General features: G+C 40.9%; 1 protein-coding gene across 1 annotated transcript in view; it reads right to left on the bottom strand.

The window, feature by feature from the left end:
* Nucleotides 1–19,224, bottom strand: part of STAG1 (stromal antigen 1) — a 149,356-nt gene that overhangs the window by 15,238 nt on the left and 114,894 nt on the right. Inside the window, exons 21-26 of the mRNA XM_010134146.1 lie at nucleotides 18,317–18,397; nucleotides 10,086–10,178; nucleotides 6,398–6,572; nucleotides 3,944–4,083; nucleotides 2,071–2,172; nucleotides 829–977 (exon numbers count right to left, since the gene is read on the bottom strand). Coding sequence (XP_010132448.1) covers nucleotides 829–977; nucleotides 2,071–2,172; nucleotides 3,944–4,083; nucleotides 6,398–6,572; nucleotides 10,086–10,178; nucleotides 18,317–18,397 — 740 coding nt within the window. The remainder of the gene's footprint in view (nucleotides 1–828; nucleotides 978–2,070; nucleotides 2,173–3,943; nucleotides 4,084–6,397; nucleotides 6,573–10,085; nucleotides 10,179–18,316; nucleotides 18,398–19,224) is intronic.

Below are 19,224 nucleotides of genomic sequence, written 5' to 3'. Positions count from 1 at the left end.
CTGTGATAATTTTTTTTTCATTACTAGCAAACAGCTGCTTTTGACAGAGGGGAATCAAGCCTTCCCTCTCGATTTGTGAGGATTCTGTCACAAGCAGAAACCTGCAGTAAGAATAATACGTAAGATAGAACAAGATACGACTTCTGCATCAAGAGTCAGAGCGTTTACTTACCAGGACTTTGATATGTGCATCTCTGCATTATCTTTGCTTTTTCACTTGAGACTAAAGAAAACAATTTACTTCCACATGATCCAAAAGGGCACACGTGTGACGTGACTTCTCTTTTGCTTGTCACAGGACAAGCTAATGTCTTTGCTAATGTTAATGACTTCAGTCTCTGAGACAGCAAACTTTAATACTTAATCTTTTTATGACACGGGAAAGTCATAGCTCAATTTAGCCGCACCTTTCTACGCAGTTACCTAAAAAGCTTCGATCTAATTAAAAAAAATATAGGTTTCTAAACCACTTTTGGAATATCTTTTTACAAAAGCCTTTGGAGCCTACAGAATCCTCAGTGGTGAGGTACAAAGAAGTACCTACGGTTGTTAGACACAGCCCACACAAATACGTATCGTTCCAGTGGCTTCACTGGAGATAGATAAACATGGCCATTCCAATAAATTCCATCAAATAACTAGGTAGTGACTAGTTCTTCCTCTCTTACGTACATACATGTACGCCCCCCACCATTTTTCTATATTAGCCAGAAAAAATGTATCTTTATTCCAGGACCTGTTAAGGTTACGGACCTTTAGAAAAGGTATCCTGAGCAAAAGTTTTAATTGGAAGTAATATAAAAATCTAGTTTATTTACCACCACTCACTTGTGTAGTGTGGCCACAGCCTCCCTTGTCTTGATCTGATCCAAGCCAAAAGTGAGGGCAAACCGACGGGCCAGTTCCTTAATTCCACTAACGTGGGCAGATGTTCTGTCCAAATTGGGACCTTGCTCCTGAACAAGCTCATTAAACAGCTGGAGAAAGAATTCAGTTGTTAAAATCTGAGCTAGAAAACACTTGTCTTGAGAAAGACTTTTGTTCTTTACCTGTTACAGCTAAGAGCAGACATCACAACGACTGTTTTTCAGAGAGGTGTAACAGTTCTCTTATACTCAACCTCTAATTCACTTGAGTTCCCAGACTTCTGAGTAACCGCTGGTTGCCCACTGGCCCCATCTTGTGTGGACTGTGACTCTCGAACACGATTTTGCACTCACCTTCATTGAATTGCATCTATCATTCTCCCGACTTGTCCAGATGGTTCTGCATTACAGTTTTCTAAAATACCTGCATCACCCATCAGATCAGCATCTTTGAATTTAGGAATAAAATTGCTATTCCATCGTTCAAGGCTTAACAAACCTCTCAACGGCGTTACTGGGCAAGTCCCTTCCAAGCCTGCTTGACGATGCCCTTTCAGTTCAATAATGAACTACTCAGTAGTTTTCCAGCCAGTTTTGCACCTCCTTCTGGTATTGCCATCTAAACCTCATTTTCCTAACTTGCTAATGAGAACATCACGGGAGACCGTGTCAGTGACAACATTAAATCAAGCTGCATTAGATCTACTATTTCTCTCATACCCACAAGCTCTGTTACCATATAATTAATGAAAGCAGCTCAATTTGAATGATTTCTCCTTGACAAATTCATATTGGCTGTTATTTATCACTCAGGCACTTGCAAATAGATAAAATGTAGGTAAAATTTTTAGGTAAAATGTAAAGAAGACGCATTCCTTCCAGCTAATTATAAGAAGAAAAAGTCATCCTAATTCTTCTTGTTCACTAGGTACCAGTAAACAAATGCTATGAATCAGCTTGGACCAAACTGCCTTCAAGGCTCTTCTCTCCCTTTCTTCCTTTTTAATCTGACCAAATCTTGCCAGGGTGGGTGTAAGGAGGCAGGGGTTGCTGAGAAAAAAGAACAGTGACAGCCTGAATTGAGGAGCAAGATAATTGCTTAACAGAATTGGAGTATGTTTGCTTCACTGTAAATGGCAGCAGAGAAAATCCTCTCCAGTATTTTTTGCGGTGTGGTATTTCTAACAAAAATCAATATTCTTACCTGTTGCAAACTGAGAATGAGTGTCTTTGCACACTGGATTTTATCAATTTGCCTTGTTTTACTCAGGGTTTCCTTAATGATATCTCCATAGTCATTGTAGTACTAGGAAAAAAATGTGAGAAAAACCCTCTTTAAACCTTTACATTAAGGTTACTCTTTATTACTCTTATACAATTTCTTACAGTTTTCCTGATAGAAAGATTAGTTGTAATTCTTGTTTGAAAAGGCAGCAGTTGCCAAACAACCTAGTCTCAAGTCTCGATTTTTTGTGTGAGTGGAAGGCAGTGTTTCAGTATCAGAAATTAAGCTGATTGGTATCCTGCACCCAGTGACGAGGTAAGGAACTTCCATATGTATTGTCTTTTGTAATAAATATGTTGAAAAACACACAAAAGAGTATTTTCTACCCCAAATTCTAAGAAACAACATTACATTGAACCAACACACCCTTCAACAAATTAGGAGTGAACAGACACTAGCAGACAGCTGTGAAGCTCCGCGTACAGTGCAGGGTGAGTTGGATGGCCAAAGACAGGAAGTCACTGAAGGCAGAGAGCTGAGTGAGGAATTATTCAGCATGGAACGATGACTTTGTGTTAGAAGAATGGCTGCTGAAAACCACAGTGTATGGTACTGACCATCTGGGTAGAAAAGTCTGTATAAGCACGAAAACTGAGAGTATAAAAAGGCTGAGAATATAAATTCTTTTTTCCGAACAGTATTCTTCCAGCCTCATTGACATTTCTGCACATGCAACCACTTATTTTCATTCCCTTTAAAATATTGCTCCTGCCTCCACTGGTAGAGAGATCCTTTTGGCTTGTATTCTAACTTAAATTCAATTTCTCTTGCTCTCCTCCAGTTTCAAGAGCAGGAGGGGCATGGGGAGACAAGACCAACCTAGAGCAGCAGGCAGGAAACCAACCTGAATTGTGACAGCTTCAGTTTGAAACTCCTGCTGCGGAAAAAAAAATCCCTAAGCAAGGCTAACCCTGAGCAGCAACCTGGCTGATGGCTAGAGTGTGCCCTGAGGGTTTTACTGTCCTGCTGCTCCTAATGAATGGGGGAGGAGGATTTAAAGTTAAATCCTTTACATTCCACATCAACATCTCAAATTCTGTCTGTAGTACAGGACCTGCCCCCCAGTCTATCTTCCAGTTTCCCCTCTTGGCTGTCATCTTTGTGATGACTAATTCCTTGCAGAGACAGGTGAGCTGTACCGGGCAACCGAGTCTCATCCGAGGGGCTTTGTGTCGCTTGGCAGCGTCAGGACTGCTAACGTGCCTGTTTTCTGGCAGGTAAGCTCGGAAGGACAGGCACAGTGGCAGCAGCGCAGCAAGTCTTTCTGAATTTCATTGGGCCTAAATACTGCATGGAAGCAGCGTAAGTTGGTAAGACATTCACTTCCTGCATGCCCGCTTACGACAGTACCATACTGAGCTTTTTTTTAGTGCTTTTCTGTTTAAAATAACGTTTTCTCACAAAACCTCCTGCTACCAAGCAACAAGATTGGAGAACTCCCGGTGGACTATGACATTGAATGGATACCTGTTAATGCTGATTCCAGGAGAGAATTTGAGCAGGGTAAGACATCCTCTGTGGAGAGGAGCCTCTCTGGAAATACCCAGCACCTTGTAGGACCAACTTTTGGTGCTGCCTTTGATAAGGCACTCCTGCGACACAGGGCAGGAAGCTCACAGCTTACTGCTGCTCAGTGGCAGGCGTAATTTAGAAAGAACAGAACTATTACAAGAAATCAAATAAGGCTGAAGAAGCTTTCCAAAGTGCTTGACCTTTAACTACTGCACTGGAAAGGAAAAGGGCCCTGACACGGAAGTCTGTGTTCAGGAGAGGAGGACGCTCAGAGCTGTACCTTCATATAGTGTTTGAAGATATCTGCTGCTGCGTGCATGTCCACAATGTCATAAATTATCAGCTTGCTAAAGGCAGCCAGAAGGTTTCTTCTCTTATGTAAAGCTTCTATTTTGTTAGCTTCGTCTTCTTCATCTCCCTCTGAAAGCACCAACAACAATAAAACGTTTATAAGTAACTGCTGTGTTCTGAAGCAAGATTATCGAAGAGAGGTTTTTTAGAAAAAATCAGTTCTTTAAAATGAAGCAAGGATTATTGCAGCAGAAGCTAAAATGAAAGGTGGTAATTCTTGAGTCCTGCCTGTGTTAGGACTTTCAGGGAAGTTCAGGAACACGACACACCACTGACCAAGGATGGTCTCTATAGTCCTGAGTAGGTGCTGAACAAAATCCACATGGAACGGAACTGCTTATTTTCTTCACCCTGTGAAAGGCTGTAGTGAGGACTTGTTGAATGCTTTTTGCTTAACTTTCGTGACACAGGACATCTGGTGATGTTTCATTAACACGACTAAGCTATAAACATTTCACATAAGGAAAATTAGAAGCGGCAACACTTCTACCGCATGCCTTGGCTTTTCGGATAGGAAATGGATGGTTCCAAAGCATCAGCAACAACAGGAAATAAAACTCAATTGTAAGAAACATTAAGTTTGAATGGCAGCATCCCAAGTATTAAGTCCCCATATAAGACTCCACCCTGTGAATGAAAATTAAACTATACACATAAAATGTTAAATATAATACAATAAAAGCATATTCCACAACTTGTAACAGTTGTGATACAAGTAAATATTCAGCGGTATTTAGAAGAGCTTATATCGGAGAGAATCCTCTGACCAGTCTGGAGTAGCGCAGAGCTGTGGTGGTGAGAGGAGGGACAAGGCTCACTGACACTCTTGTGCTGCACTCTCACTGGAGAGTCCACAGCACCACAGTATTTAAATCAGGTATTTGGTCACAGGAAATCGCTTACCAGCAGTGGAGTTGACTGTGAATACACACCCACCTCTCAATCCTGAGATGCTGTAACCCACAGAATTGAAGCCCATCAGCACCCTCCCTTCCCTCCATCCCCCTTTTCTTCATTCCTTTTTATCATTACAGATGCGTTCTGAATACTGCAAGTTATAAATAGTCAGACTGACTTCATGGAGTTAGAGGAGCATTAGGGAATGGAGATTCATCCGTCTTTTTGCTCTTCCCAGCTCATTCACAGGATGTTAAAGATCAGCAATTTTGCTAAAGAGCAAAAAAAAATTAAACACTGTCCTCCTAAAATCTATATTTGATCTGTTACTCCAAACACTGAACCCTCAAAGCATGACTAACTGCACGCAGATTTCTGGTGAAGGTGTGTTTCAAAACGTATTCTTCCCAGGAATCCTTAAAGAGGAGCTCGACAAAGCCCTTAGCTACTGAGGGGCCAGGGAGCTAGAAAACTGATTTACAGCAAGAATACATTCTCTGAGTCCTTAGTTCTATATACTGCTGTCTGAAAAGATCTAAAATAGGACCTACGTGTGTAATTGACTACAGTGGAAATTCAGAAAATGTGCCAAAAAGAGTGCTACAGTATGCACTCAGCAGCTCTCTCACACAGTCTGACTACCTGGGAATCCACCTCTGGTCCAAAGCTATTTAGGATTCAGAAAGCGGATACCTCTGTACTCGCAGTTAAGCATTTATAACGCATGCCAGCAGCACACCAGACCAAAATGGCATATCTGCCTCTTCCTGACTGAAACCCAAACATCCCGAGCCATGCTTGTGAGGAGGTAGAGACGGGGTCACCTCAGACTCCAGCCTCTCAGAGTGTGGCCACGCAGGTGTCTAGGAAAGAGCAAGGGAACAAGCAAGCACACATGATACTTTCCCAAATTCCTTCCTGGTCTCCAACCCTATCAGTGATGTCCCAGGCTTGATTTGATTAATTTAGGGAGGAGCAGAAGGGGTGTTTTAGTAACATCAGGGTTCCTTGAGGCCTCCTTTGCCTAGAGCTTTGCTGGCAAGGTTTGCCGTCAGGATCCTGTAACTCTGCTTAGTAATCTAAAGGATTTCTTGATATGTTCTGTTCCATTGTACTTGTTCCCTTGAAGCCATATTAAATAAAGTCTGCTGCTAAACTAAGACTAAACTGTTTTGGAAATAAGTATTAAGAAAAATATAGAGCAGTGAAGGAAGATTGATTTTGTCCAGATTTATAGCATGTAGTTACAGGCCAATCCCTTGTCTTCTGAAAACATCTTTTTTTATGAAGTAAACTTTCTAAGTACTTATTCTCCTTTAACACAAGTAGTACCAAATATTGAATATTTCACATTCACACCTCCCAAAAATAAAGGAGGAATAATCCTGAAAACATCTGAGCAAACTTCTCTGAAAACTCTATTTTCTTCTTTCTTCTGTGTCTTCTATGAAAAAACAGCTAGGTAGAAAACACGAAAGCTACATACCCATGCTCTGGTTTTCATCATCTTGGTCAATAAAGACGTGGTCCATCACAAAGCTTAGAAGTTCCGACTGGAGGCCTGAATCTGGATTAAACACCAAAGGCTGAAGACCTTCTCGACCTCCAGTCATCAGCTGATGACTAAAAATCATCAAGAGATCACAGAGCAGCATGAAAGCCTGAAAGACAAGAGAGAAAGAATGCAGTAAGAAGCGTAAGTCAAGTAAGTAAAATGTAAAATACCATTTATCTGGTTTCCAGATATCCACAGCTATTATTAAATGAGCTTTACCTGTTCTCAGCTGTGGGTAGTTGTGTGCTGTAAAGAGTGTTCATAAGGGGTTTCCCTAACTTTAAAATCTTATGCCTGTGATTCCTGTGTAAGGAACTGTGTTTACTACCTCTTCCATGTCCGGGATGATCCACATTAAACTTCCATTTCTTCCCTATAAAAAGAACTCTAAATCTCCCTTTGATCCAAGGAGTGCAGCTAAATTCATAGTAAAGAAAAAACACCTCTTGATAAACAGTTAGGAAAGTTAAACAAGCAAAAAATTAACAACATTATGAGGGAAAATCCAAGCTGAGTCACTGCCAGATCCTGAAAATACAGCGAAGCTGCTGTAAGCAATGAAATTCTTGTAGAATTTCACCAACTATTCTCTGCAAAAAGAATCAAGTTACTCTGCACAGCTTTCAAATCCAGGTAAGAAACAACCAGGGCAGAATTATCAATGATTTAGGCTTGTTACTATTATACCCTGTTACCTAAGAAGAGAGAAAGAAGGCATCTATTCCGATCTTTATTTCTTTCCAGGGCTTATCTGTGGATACTCCCATGAACAGCAATAACACTGTGTTCCCAGTGGCTGGTGTCAGTGTCACAGCCAGCTGCATTCGACTGCATGACATTCAACACCTCAGCACCTTTCAGAAAGCACCTCTTAATCATCTTAGTTTCTCTCATCTTTAACCTCAGGTTCTGGAAACTGTGGAAGAGAGGAAGGTTCAAAGTGTGAATGTGTGAAAACGCTCCTAGAAAATCTGTGCTGGATGTGCTGCCTCTTCCCCCAGAAGCCTGCAGGAGTCCCACTCCAGGCAGTGCCTGTCACCATTCCCAGGGAGGTGGGAGCCCAGAGGTGTTTTCAACCAGAGAGAGATTGCAAAACAGCTCTGTCAGAGTCATGAAATCCAGTGTAGGCTTTAACTCAGTCCTATATTCCCCCTCTCCAAAGAGCTGAACACAAAGATAGTTAAACATGTGTTTAGACGTATTTGCAAACCGAGTGTAAGGTAAAGTAGTGAGCGAGAGCAATCTGCTTTACAAACTTCCAAAATGAGATCTTGTGGCTGCTGAACGTCACATCAGCTCACTTGTTTCTTGGAGTATATTACAAAATCTGAATGAGCTACAGTCGGGCAAGAATAAAATGCAAATCATTGTAAACTTATGTTCTACTCAGACTCTGGAAATAGATGCCACTAACTGGGATTTTTCTTCACTGGATCCAAAAAGTTGTTATTCATTTCAGTGATGATCTCACCTGCTCTAAACTCCTTCAACACTCAATAGAATTTAAGCTCATCCTAACGCAGACCTCTAAAAATGAGCAGGTGAATAACGCACTGGAAGTGCTTTTTCCTGTCCAGTATGAAGACAGCAGTGGACTCAGATACAGATGTCTATACATGTCCAGTTTCTATATATACTTAGCAAGCCTTTCCCTCCCTTGATATCTACATTGACCTTCTCTAGAAAGAATGTCTAGATTAAGAATCAAATATGGTAGAAAGACAATATAAAGTACTCAGATTTCTAAAAAAAAAAATTCAGTAACACAAAGGGGCTAAGAATCAGTCCTGCACTTGCAGAAATACACTTTTTAAGGAAGAAAATTTTAAAAGTCATAGAAGGGTTAATTGGATGGGACCTCTGGAGTCTCTAGTCCAACCTGCTCTGGTTGGGACATTTGCTGTCTCTAGGTCTGGTTGGTCCTGGCTTTGTCAGGCTGAGGCTTGAAAGCTTCCACAGAAGTGTGAACTGTGAAGCAGCTTCTAAGAAAAGCTTAAACTACCAATGAAAAAAACCAAACCAAACCAAAACTGGCCTAATAATAATAAGAGAATAAAGTAATAGCATAAAAACGCGTTAATATGTATCAAGAACAAAACCACTGCGAGTAGAGGGAAGGATCATTTACCATTTGTGTGTCCAGAGAAGACATTAGTGCTAGCTTCAGCTGGAATAGTTGGTATTTTCACAAAACGAGATTGTATTTTCACATTATATAATATTAATGAAATATGCCAAGAGTATTAGAATCAGAATATTAAAAAGCAGTTACTGAAGTTAAATCTGCTGGAAGACAATGACACGTATAATCTTTTAAAAATACATAAACCAGCGACACGTCCAAGCCTTTAAGATTTATATTCATCAACTCGCAGTGTAAATGCCAAGCAGAGCCATCTTTCAAAAAAACCTCACAAGAAGTATTACCTTTTAAAAACCACAAGCAAAAACCACAGGCCAGTTAGCTACAGCCTTTGCAAAATCCTCGGAGGTCTGACAGAAATGCAATTTGCATTTGTCAACCAAAAGCTGTCAAAGGACTTGATATAAATCAGCATATATTCATAGAATCGCATCACACCAACCAGCGACTGGCTGTTTCAGAGACTGCAAATCATTTCAACAAGCCCTTTGACTTCAGTTCTTTTATTTCAATTTCCTAACACATACAGCAGAAAATTCCCACTCCGCGCACGCGTGGCTTTCCAAAAATCTCAACCAGGGAACTGGAGAGCCACACTGGATAACCGGTTACCTTATTATGCAATCGTATGCTCACACACACGCGCAGGGAGGTTTGCAGTCAGCCTACCAGACAGGGAAGCACAGCGACCCAAGCCATCATCATTATATTGATGAGAACCTAAAAAACCCTCAAGATCTTTATATTTCTATAATGAAGACACTGTTTAAATAGATATTTCACTCTGATGTCTCGAGGAGTTGTAACTACTTGTGACGTGCTGATTTTTGCTGGTGTGAGAGGCCACCACATTCTTAGAGCTATTCAGAGTATTTTTATAGAGTGAATTAGCTTTTTCTTTCTGTTGGAAAACATGCATTAGTATGACCTGTACTGTTAGCCTCAATTTTTCCCCATTAGCCACAATGGGAAAGAGATGCAATAATTAGTATTCACCACTACATTTATCTGAATTATTAGATACTGAGATAATGAAATGTCATCGAGCCTTCAGGCATTTGCCTCCGGCAGGAAAGCAGTCGCTCTGGACGCCCTATTAATCAGTAACATGCGGGAAGAAACCCAGAAACATGCAGAGAAAGATTCAGCCCATGTGAGGCCCCAATCACCCTCTAAAACTGCTTAGTTCCATCTTTTAAGACAGTCAGTGCCTAGAGGAATAGGCTTCTATTCTAGATTGAGTTAGATCCTGAAGTTATGACAGCTGAACTCGAGCCTAACATCCCGGTAATCTTTATTGTTTTATCAACAATGAACCTGACATCAGCTGTGCTTTAAAAGGGAGTGTTGGTTCAGCTTTATTTAGACAGAAGGGAGAAATGACTTTACTTCAGGTTTGATATAGTGCCGTCTTGAGTTTTACTACGGTTTAAAATTCACACTTTTCTAAAAGCATGTCACAGACATTTCCTTTACCTGTTCTTTGACTGGAGTGTTGACGTTTGATAGACACTGCTGGCAGACGGCCAGAAAGGATTTCACAGTTTTCCTCAATACCAACAAGTCCTCCTAAAATAAACATTGAAGAGGAATAATATATAAATATAAATAAAGTTTTGCTAGAAAAAAGCAAAATAAAAAGTTGGTGGTAATTTCATACATTCCTATAAACTAGCCACACAAAAAAGCCTGTGAAAAAAATACGCTATTCATAGAGCATGGAGTAAACCAAGTAATTAATTTTCAGAGGAAGGACCCAGGGTTTCCCTGCAATAAATAATAATAATAATAATAAAACAATGCATTCCTGAGTTATATTGTCTGTATTTAACATTGAATGTAAATTGTAAGTGTTTCAGAACAAGAAGTTTAATAATCAAGGTCAGCCTCTAAAGGTCAGTCTATAAAGAATTCTGTACTAAGATAAATCAACATGAACAAAAAAGAAAAACACCAAAAAATGTCTCAAGTTCAACAAAAACGTTATTCTAACTGTGCACGGACACGGGAAACGTAAAGGCAAATCACAGAAATCTGATGAGTTACGGACGAAGGAGGGAGGTGTGCTGATCTCGAGAAAAAAAGGATTTGTGAGTGGAAAAATAACGAGTGATTGTTCTTGATCACTCGGATCTAGAGACAACTGATGTGTATTTCAACTACGTGTACCAGCAGTGGCAGGTTCAGGAGGAAAGCTGAGTACTTTGACCTGGGAGAATTAATACCGCACCCTGGGTGAATACTTATTTTTTATGGATGACAGAATAAACTAGTGAAAACAAATAATAACATTTATAAAAATTTATTTAAAAAATTACAAAACACTGGAGCATAATCCTAAGAACGCAGCAAGTAGCCACACAGAAAGAGCAAGTCGATTACAGAAGAAAAAAGAGCCCTCCTACGTGAAGAGCTAGAACTGCCTCTATCATAACCAAGACACGTACTGAAAATGTACGTGGCTTCTTGGCACCTCCTTAAATAGTTACTGTTTTATGGTCCTGATGAACAAAACACCCAGACCTGAACAAGAACCAGAAATCACTAGGACTTTGTGTTAGCTTCCAGTTTTGTGAGAAGGACCAGCTTTGTCAGCATCGACCAAAGCAATCAGCTACCGCGCTGCTCAAGCGACCAATGCTGCTGCCCGCTCTGCTCCTGCCTTCCACGTGCCTCCAGCGCTCAGCTCTCCTCCCGTGACACCAGCAGTTCCGCCAGGGCCCCGCAGATGACACCAGTTCTCACACGCACCTGGGACCATTCCCTGAAAGACCTTTCCCTTGACAGGGTTGGCCATCCCTGGTTTCACGTAAAGAAAGGATCACGACAGCCGGTAATTCACTCCAAGGCTGCTGGCTTGCTGCTCCTGCAGAGCCTCCTCCATGAGACCTCTATCAGACTTCAGACGGGAGACGGCGTGTCCCACAGAACGATGTTCAACTTAAATGTAAAGAATCTATATGCAACACTTCCCTCGCTAAAATTTCCAGTTTTTAATAATGCTGGCTGTTCAGCCCACGTGTCTCACTTCCAGTTTTAGCTTTTCTTATTGCTTCCTACTGTAAGATCTGTTATTCTCTGTTTACTGAAAAGCCTTTTTGTGGTCCATATGTTCTCCCTGTACTGGTTCACAAGAGAAGGCAGGTCTGCAAGTGTGCCAAAGCACCCTAAGCGTTCCCAAATCTCTGAATCTCTTACAATTTTCAATAAAGTGTGATTTTCTGATATGAAGGTCTATGAGCTACCTCACCTTCCTATTCCTAATAAATTTTTCTCTGACAATATTGCCAAGGATCCCTCGTGCCACCGCATCACCTTGCCATTATGTGATCTGTAAGACAGCTCTGCTCTGTTCTAAGTCATGATTTTCCACTGATCAGCCTTCTTGTTTCCAGACATAAGCCTTCCATTTGGCAGCATTAAAATGCCTCGGTTTATTTTAATTGTATTTTGCTTACCAATCGATCTATACAATCTGTATTTTAAACAAATGCCTCCTCTTTATCTTCCCTGATGATTGGCAAAAATTACCAGGTTTTAGCAGAGAACAGGTATCTCCTGGAATGCATCAGAAACTATCCCACTGTGTGATTATTTCCCACTTGCGACTTTTTCTAATGTATTAATTAGCTTTGAGCTTCTGAGTATGAATGACACTAAATTCACATTTTCACCTGAAATACAATGGGGTACTAATGTCTTTGAGAAACTGGTATTTCAAGTGGTTTCCTTATCCGTCAAAATCGCGATTTGCTCAAGAACAAATTTATTTGTTCCTTCCGGTCTTAACCCTTGGCCGTGTTTGTTCTGCCCTTCAGCCTTACACTGACTGTTTTCTATCAGTCAGTCCAAGGTTTTACCTAGGACTGATGCCAGGCTTATCAGTTGACTGTGACAGAATTATCAGATTTACTCCTTTAAACTCTGGGATTACAACCACTTTAGTAACTTCCTACTTTCTCTCACAATGATCCTCCATTTAGATGTTAACGGATTCAACAGAGAAAATGAAACTTAGGAAAATCCTACATAAAGGTTAAGAAGTGAACGAGTATGTCCCCCATTTTTCTCTCTGTGAAAGAATGAGTAACATGTAGGTACACATTATTTGTTATCCTCGCTTTTGACAGCGTGATGAAGATTCATTTTGACAAGTTACCAACAGCAAAACAAAGCCCGACTGAACACACTACAGAGCCATCTGCAACTCTTCTAAATTTGGAGAAATCCCCAGACTACTATAGAGTGGGTTTTGTTTTTGTTTTTTTTCAAAAGAGAAAGAAGAAAAAAAAATGCATTAGATTTTCAAGTCTTTTTTTACCGTTTTCAGGCGCACAGCCAAGGGTCTTGAGGTGTGGCTACCTGATTTGCTGGCTTCAGCAGAAAAACCAGTATGGAAACCATTTACTGTCCTCTTGGTTGCTAACGTAAAACAATGGGGTCACACTGGTGGACACCACGGTGACCCAGGACAAAAAACCCCTTGAACTGTACAGTGCAGTATCTTCAAATCTAAGTAGTCTGTGGCAGGAACAAGAACGAGCTGCTGAGAGGGAGGACGTGTATTGGCTCTGCCACCACCTGTAACTGAACGATGCGTTCACGAGACTGGTATCTAAAACGCTTCAGTTATTTTCCACCTTTAAACTGAATCTTGTTTTTTCCATTGAGGCCATTTAGAAATGCTGGGCTTCTGCCGGGTTCATCTTCCAAACCCAACGCTTCCCCTCCTGTCTGCCCCCTGCCCTTCCTCTCACCCAGCTATCTGCAGTATTAACATCCTTCCCTGTGCAACTCCAACTCTTCGGTAAGACACTGTTCCAGAGCCATTAGTTTTCAACTCCGCTGTGGTACAATCTGATCTTCTGCACCTTGTGGCTTTTTTCTTACCTTCAGCATTTTGTGTTTTCTTTCATTGTGCCCATACAAATATGAAAAGTCACCAAGTCACTATGTTGTTCTTTAAATCCCCTCGACTAATTCCCTTGCCTGCTAATCACTTTGTAACAGCAACACATTTGGCTAGTCTGGCTGCTGCTCATTCAGTACTGTTTTGTCTTTGTTTTGCCTCAGTGTTTGTTCTATTCATGTCTTTTTTTTTACTGCTCCAAGGTTTTGTTCTCTATTCCTCCGCAAATATTTCCTTTTCAATACGTACACATACAGTGCACAGTACAATGGTCCCAGGCCCCTGGTTTATTGAATACATGAAGAAATCTAAGTGGAAACTGCAACTGTACAATCTAATCCTCAGTTCTCCTACCTCAAGACTGTACTTGCTCCCCAAGATCTACAGGCAAGAGGACTCTTGCTGAGAAATTACCAGCTTCCTTTGAAACCATCCCCAAGGCTCTTTTCACATGAAGAACAGTTTCACAGTAGAGTGCTCCCACAAACGACACCAAAGATTAGAGCGTTAGACTAGGGGTGTTTCAAGGCTCACACATTTGATCGTTACCTGCTGCAACCTTCCTTTTAGTATTCAACTTCTCCTTTCAGATTTTAGACATCAAGGTGACTCCGCTGTACATCCTTTTTTTCACAGGCTACCTTGAAAAAGAGTTTTAAAATATCTCTGCCCCAACTCTGTGCTGTTTTTAAGTTAACTGGTGGAATCTTGGTTATTGGGCAGAGAATTTGGACTTTCTTACTAATTAAAATAATCAGCAATTACCACCCTTCTATTAAAATCTTTGAAACATTTTTATGCTTAAGTTCTATGATCAAAATTGAATCTACAAATGATATTACAGAGAGTGGGGGAATCTAGAGAGCACTCTCTTGGTGACAGGCTGGATAAACAGCAGCTGATAGGATGGGAATACGAGTGCATCAGTGTCTGTGAACAGAACACCCAAACCTGCCTGTTCTGAGGGGCTGCTTGCCTAAAAACTGAGAATATTAAGAGAGAAGTGAACAATGAATTTGCTTAAAATGACCAGACTGAACAGTAACCAGGAGATTACCACGAAACTTCAGAGAAAAGGAGGAGTCACCTTGTAAAGAAGTATAAAAGCAGCAGGTAAAGTTGTGATCCTGGAGAGGAACCTTGATGTGGTTAATGGATGGAACCTGGACGCAGTTAAACCCCACTGCCTTGGCCTGGGGGCACATCTTTCCTGCTGGAAGCCCTAAGTAGCCTGCGCCCACCTGAAGGGCTGTCAGCAGGGGGTGCAGCATGCAGGGACCCACACCTCAAGCACCTGCATGTGACTGTGGAGTGCTCTGTGGGTGTGGGTACGCAGGAAGCTGGAGACCCACACGTCCAACAGCAGCCACGTATAAGCAGGGTATTACACTGCCTGGAAGAAGGGCAGTGGGCTTGTACCCCACACTTCCTCTGAGAGTGGGGGCTTGTGTGTGTATCTTTGAATCGTGTGTGTAACTTGTCAACAGTTACAGACGGGTAGTTTGGAATTAGCAAAGTGTCCAGTATTCTGGTTTACCTGCTGTATACCTGATACTTATCCTGGAGGTTAATTATTTGTTGTTAATAAATTGATGAGCTCACTTGATCCTAATTTGTTTTAAACCACAGGAGTCAAAGAGTTTTTCTCTGCCACACCTATAAAGGCTATAGACGAACAGAGCTAACCTCAGGTAGTCAGTCATAATCCAAAACATACCCAACAGCTCTAATCTAAACCATCTCTCAGAAGAGCTGTCCAGGACAGCAAGAGCTCTCTTAGCAGAGAGGCTGTATTTTTGGAAGAGCCATCTGGACACCAGACAAAGAACAACTTCATTCCAGAAAGATGCTGTTACCAATCGTATACCCTTTGTCGTCATGCATGACTCTACCCTAGAACAATACACAAACTTATTAAGCAATTTTGAGCTTTACTCTAAGAACTCGCTTTGAAAGAGATCTTACCAGAACCACCCATCCCACCCGCAAACTCCCTGCCATAAAATACACACCTAATGGGTGCAGAGCACACCTGATTAAGAAACGTGAAACTTGACAACATATGCCCACTCCTACTGAACGAAATACTTCCTCCCACAGAAACGTTAACACCCGTGGATCCGGTACTTAGGATTCCAAAATGTTCATTTACTTTATGCTGTGCGCTGACTGCCTACATGGTAACTAACTAGGTGAAACAGAGCAGCTCTTGTTTGCCAGCAGGAACTCACACAAATGACCCAGCTGGCAGCAGACGAACAGTTCTTACAAATCAATCCCTCCATCTCTGATCTCTCAGCCTGGAAGCTCAAGGTAAATCTAAAAAATAATCTTCTAAACATGAGCCCGGCAACAAAAAAAATCATACTTCTAAGGGATACAGAAAAACAAGGAGTCAAGATTAGTTTTATGACATATTCTAAATTTCTGTCTCCCCATTAAGCCTTTTCATCTTTCACCTTCCTTCTCTTCCCCACTACCCAGCTCTCCTTCCCTCCTAGTGACTCTCTTACCACCTCACCTTGCCCTGCTCCCACCCCCTGTAGGTACCAATGACTCCTTCCTGTTCTTTCAGAGACCGTTTAACTCATCTGTATCTAAACAGAAACAATTGTTCTCAGCTTGTATTTTGCTTTGTGACCTTCTGCTTTTATTTCAAGCCTGGAAGGCTTGTGTGTCCAAAAGCTTCTCTAATTTCTACAGCTGCATGCATCAGTTTACTAAAATACCACTTCAGCCTACAAACCATCACCTCTCTCTGCCCTCAGATCATGAGAGCTACTGCAAAGTCATATGAGAAAGCTGGATGGACCTACATATTAAAATACTGTGTCTGAAATGTTCCCATAAAAGCTTAAAAAAGCTCATGAAATACACTATTTTTCATTCTGAGAGGCTCGTGTTAACATCTTTGTCTTCCCATACATCATACTTTAGAAGTCATCTCCCTTAATAACTGCTAATTTATAAGCCTAAAGCATGGCTTATAAAACAGCCATGGGCAAAATGATCTCCTAAGGGATTAAATGGCAGATACAAAGCAGATCAGATTTATTTTCACAATGAACAAACTACAATTGACAGTTTGATAGAAAAAGCCCCCCCAGAACAAAATGTCACAACCACATGAGGTCTGTGGGTTTTTCTTTATCCCATTTCAGCTGGGAGCATATCTGAGGTTGCCGGCCAGGTATGAAGAGCTGAAGGGTGTTAGTGCAGTGCTCCTCTTGAACTAAGCATGCAGTGCACTCACCATTTTTGAAGGGAGTGAATAACAGCTCTCTGGGTTAGAATATGATTTCAACTGGGGATTCCAGAAGCAGAATTGACTTGTTAATTTAGTAAAAACAAAAACAACGGAGAAATGCAGTGTAAGGAGTTGAGCACCTTGCCACATGCTCTGTGTCTCAGCATTTGCACCCAGAGCAAGGCAAGACTGGGCATTGCTGCTCAAGAGGCCCAGCAAGTAGGAGGACAGAGTTGTTGGGCATCTTCAGGACTAGGTAAGACACCTAGGAAGACCCAACAGTCAAGAGCACATGGGGAAAAATTTAAATAAAGCTGTGAAAGACAGTATCCAGGCTTGAAGAGTCAACCAGGTGCTCTAAGTGCTTGGTTCCTCATGCCCTCACTGCACAGGCAGCGAGCAGTCCAGTTTTCCTTACTAAGGAAGCATTAAAATCTTATTTGGTGTGTTGGTTTTACGGACCTGGGGCTGAAGCAATGTATGGCCTCTGGATTCACTTTTACTTACTTAGCTCCTTCTGTCAAAGCGACATTTCTCCCTAAGGATGACAACGCTGTGAGTTACCAGGACTTCAGATGCTTTATTGTGATGAGATTCTGAGTTTGTTTAAAATAAATGGGATGTATTCAGTTTTCTCAGTTATAAGGAGTCAAGATGTAATATTATATACCACCAGCATTCCAAAGAGAAAGAAGCTAAAGAAGCTGAGAGGGGAAAGTGGGAACAAAAGCCAAAATAAAGAATAACGGTTATTCTTGTTTTACCAGTAGCTATTTTAAAATGTCAATGTATGTCAGTATTCAAAACAACTCAAAGAATTTACGATGTATTTTTATCATTTTCATGTGCATAAATGCTTGTTTTAAGTAGTCCTTTAGAACAGGACCTTTTTCTTTTTGATGCTAATGGGGAAGCTCACTTCCTACTTCGGTTTTCATACCATTTTAATTTGATGTATCACATTTGAAGAAGCCGTAAAGAGACAGGACACTGGCGTCTGACTGAGAAAAGAGCTAAGGAAAGGTCCTGGAAATGCCAAGTATAACAAACAAGTTAGATGTAACATTGTCCTTATTGCATTACACCCGTGTACACTTACTTTTTATTAGTAATCATCACTGCTAGTAACCTTACATTAATATTAGCAACAAAGAAGGTGTAACTAGAAGGTAAGCAAGGTAAAGAGACATAAATACTAGGGTATCTGTGGCATATAGATCAAGAGTACTGCTCACAACTATTAGGTAAGCGTTGTCGACATCACTTTTCCATTCAAACTGCTGTACTCAAAGTACATTAAGTATCTTCAGCAATACAAATAAAAAAATCAGCTAGAGTAAAATCCTGGTAAAGACAAGTTTCCACTCTATGTACCCGTGGTGCTGAACAGATCCTGAAATAATGAATAAATCAAAACACCAACATTTTATATGTATGTGACAAGAACATAAAACAACAGTACAGCGGGTGGGGTTACAGACAATCAGATCTTTCCTTTTTAGGCAAGTTGTGTCTCTTCAGTAAAATCCGTATGACCAAACATGTACTTACTTTGGAAGGGGAACCTTCAGTGATTTTCACCAGCTGCCAGAGAATAGAGTAATGGGAGCACTGCAGCGCCTGAACAACTATCTGTAACAGAGGGAACACAAAGAATCCCAGCACTGGAAATACCAAGCATATCAGTAAAGCATATATAAAATTTATAATGCATTCAGGGGAGAAGAAATAGCAGCAGCTCTTAGGCAGTACTACTTCTTTTCAAGGTTATTATGTTCTTCCTCAGTCAGTTTGGTGCAATAGGAAACCAGCCTACCACAGGTGGAAAAAAAGACTCTGTAAATGCTGGGAAACAGAACAAAACTCTGCATTAGGGTACAGTAAGAGGTGATGTCACAGCACCTCACAAGAAGTACTACCTTTTAAAAACCACAAGCAATAGAAGTACCACAACAGAAGTACACCCAACATCTACATATCTCAGTTCAGAAATCTCTACATCTTACTTCACTGGTAAAACAGGCTGGAAATTTGTTCCACTGTCAAAGGAACATATAGCCCAGTTCTCATGGAGAAGATAGGGCTCATTTTTATGGTGCCCATTAAGACATCCATGGTGTCTTTTTAAAATTTCACATCTGCTTTAGGTGCTAAAAATTTCAAAATCCTTTTGGCTTGAAGATGCTTCCAACCGTTTGCAATTTCATGCGGAATAAATGAAATTGTTAACAGCTCTAACCACTCCACAAAATACTTTTAAAAAGATATCACTGAAGACCAAACCATTCCCTTTCAGCAAACTCCTTCTAGTAGAATGGAGGAAAAAATACTGAGGAGAATTCAGATTTCAGAACTTTTTTCCTAAGATCTTAGAGAAGTATTTGGGGACCCACACCGCTGTCAAACCCAGAAACTGAAGAGGGCTGATAGCTGCATGGACAGTTTTTAACTGCTGGCTC

This window comes from Buceros rhinoceros, unplaced genomic scaffold (assembly GCF_000710305.1).
Source record: "Buceros rhinoceros silvestris isolate BGI_N320 unplaced genomic scaffold, ASM71030v1 scaffold9384, whole genome shotgun sequence".
In the NCBI taxonomy this organism is placed as follows: Eukaryota; Metazoa; Chordata; class Aves; order Bucerotiformes; family Bucerotidae; genus Buceros; species Buceros rhinoceros.
The sequence above is the reverse complement of the archived record's forward strand: the minus strand, read 5'-3'. Positions and strand labels throughout refer to the sequence as shown.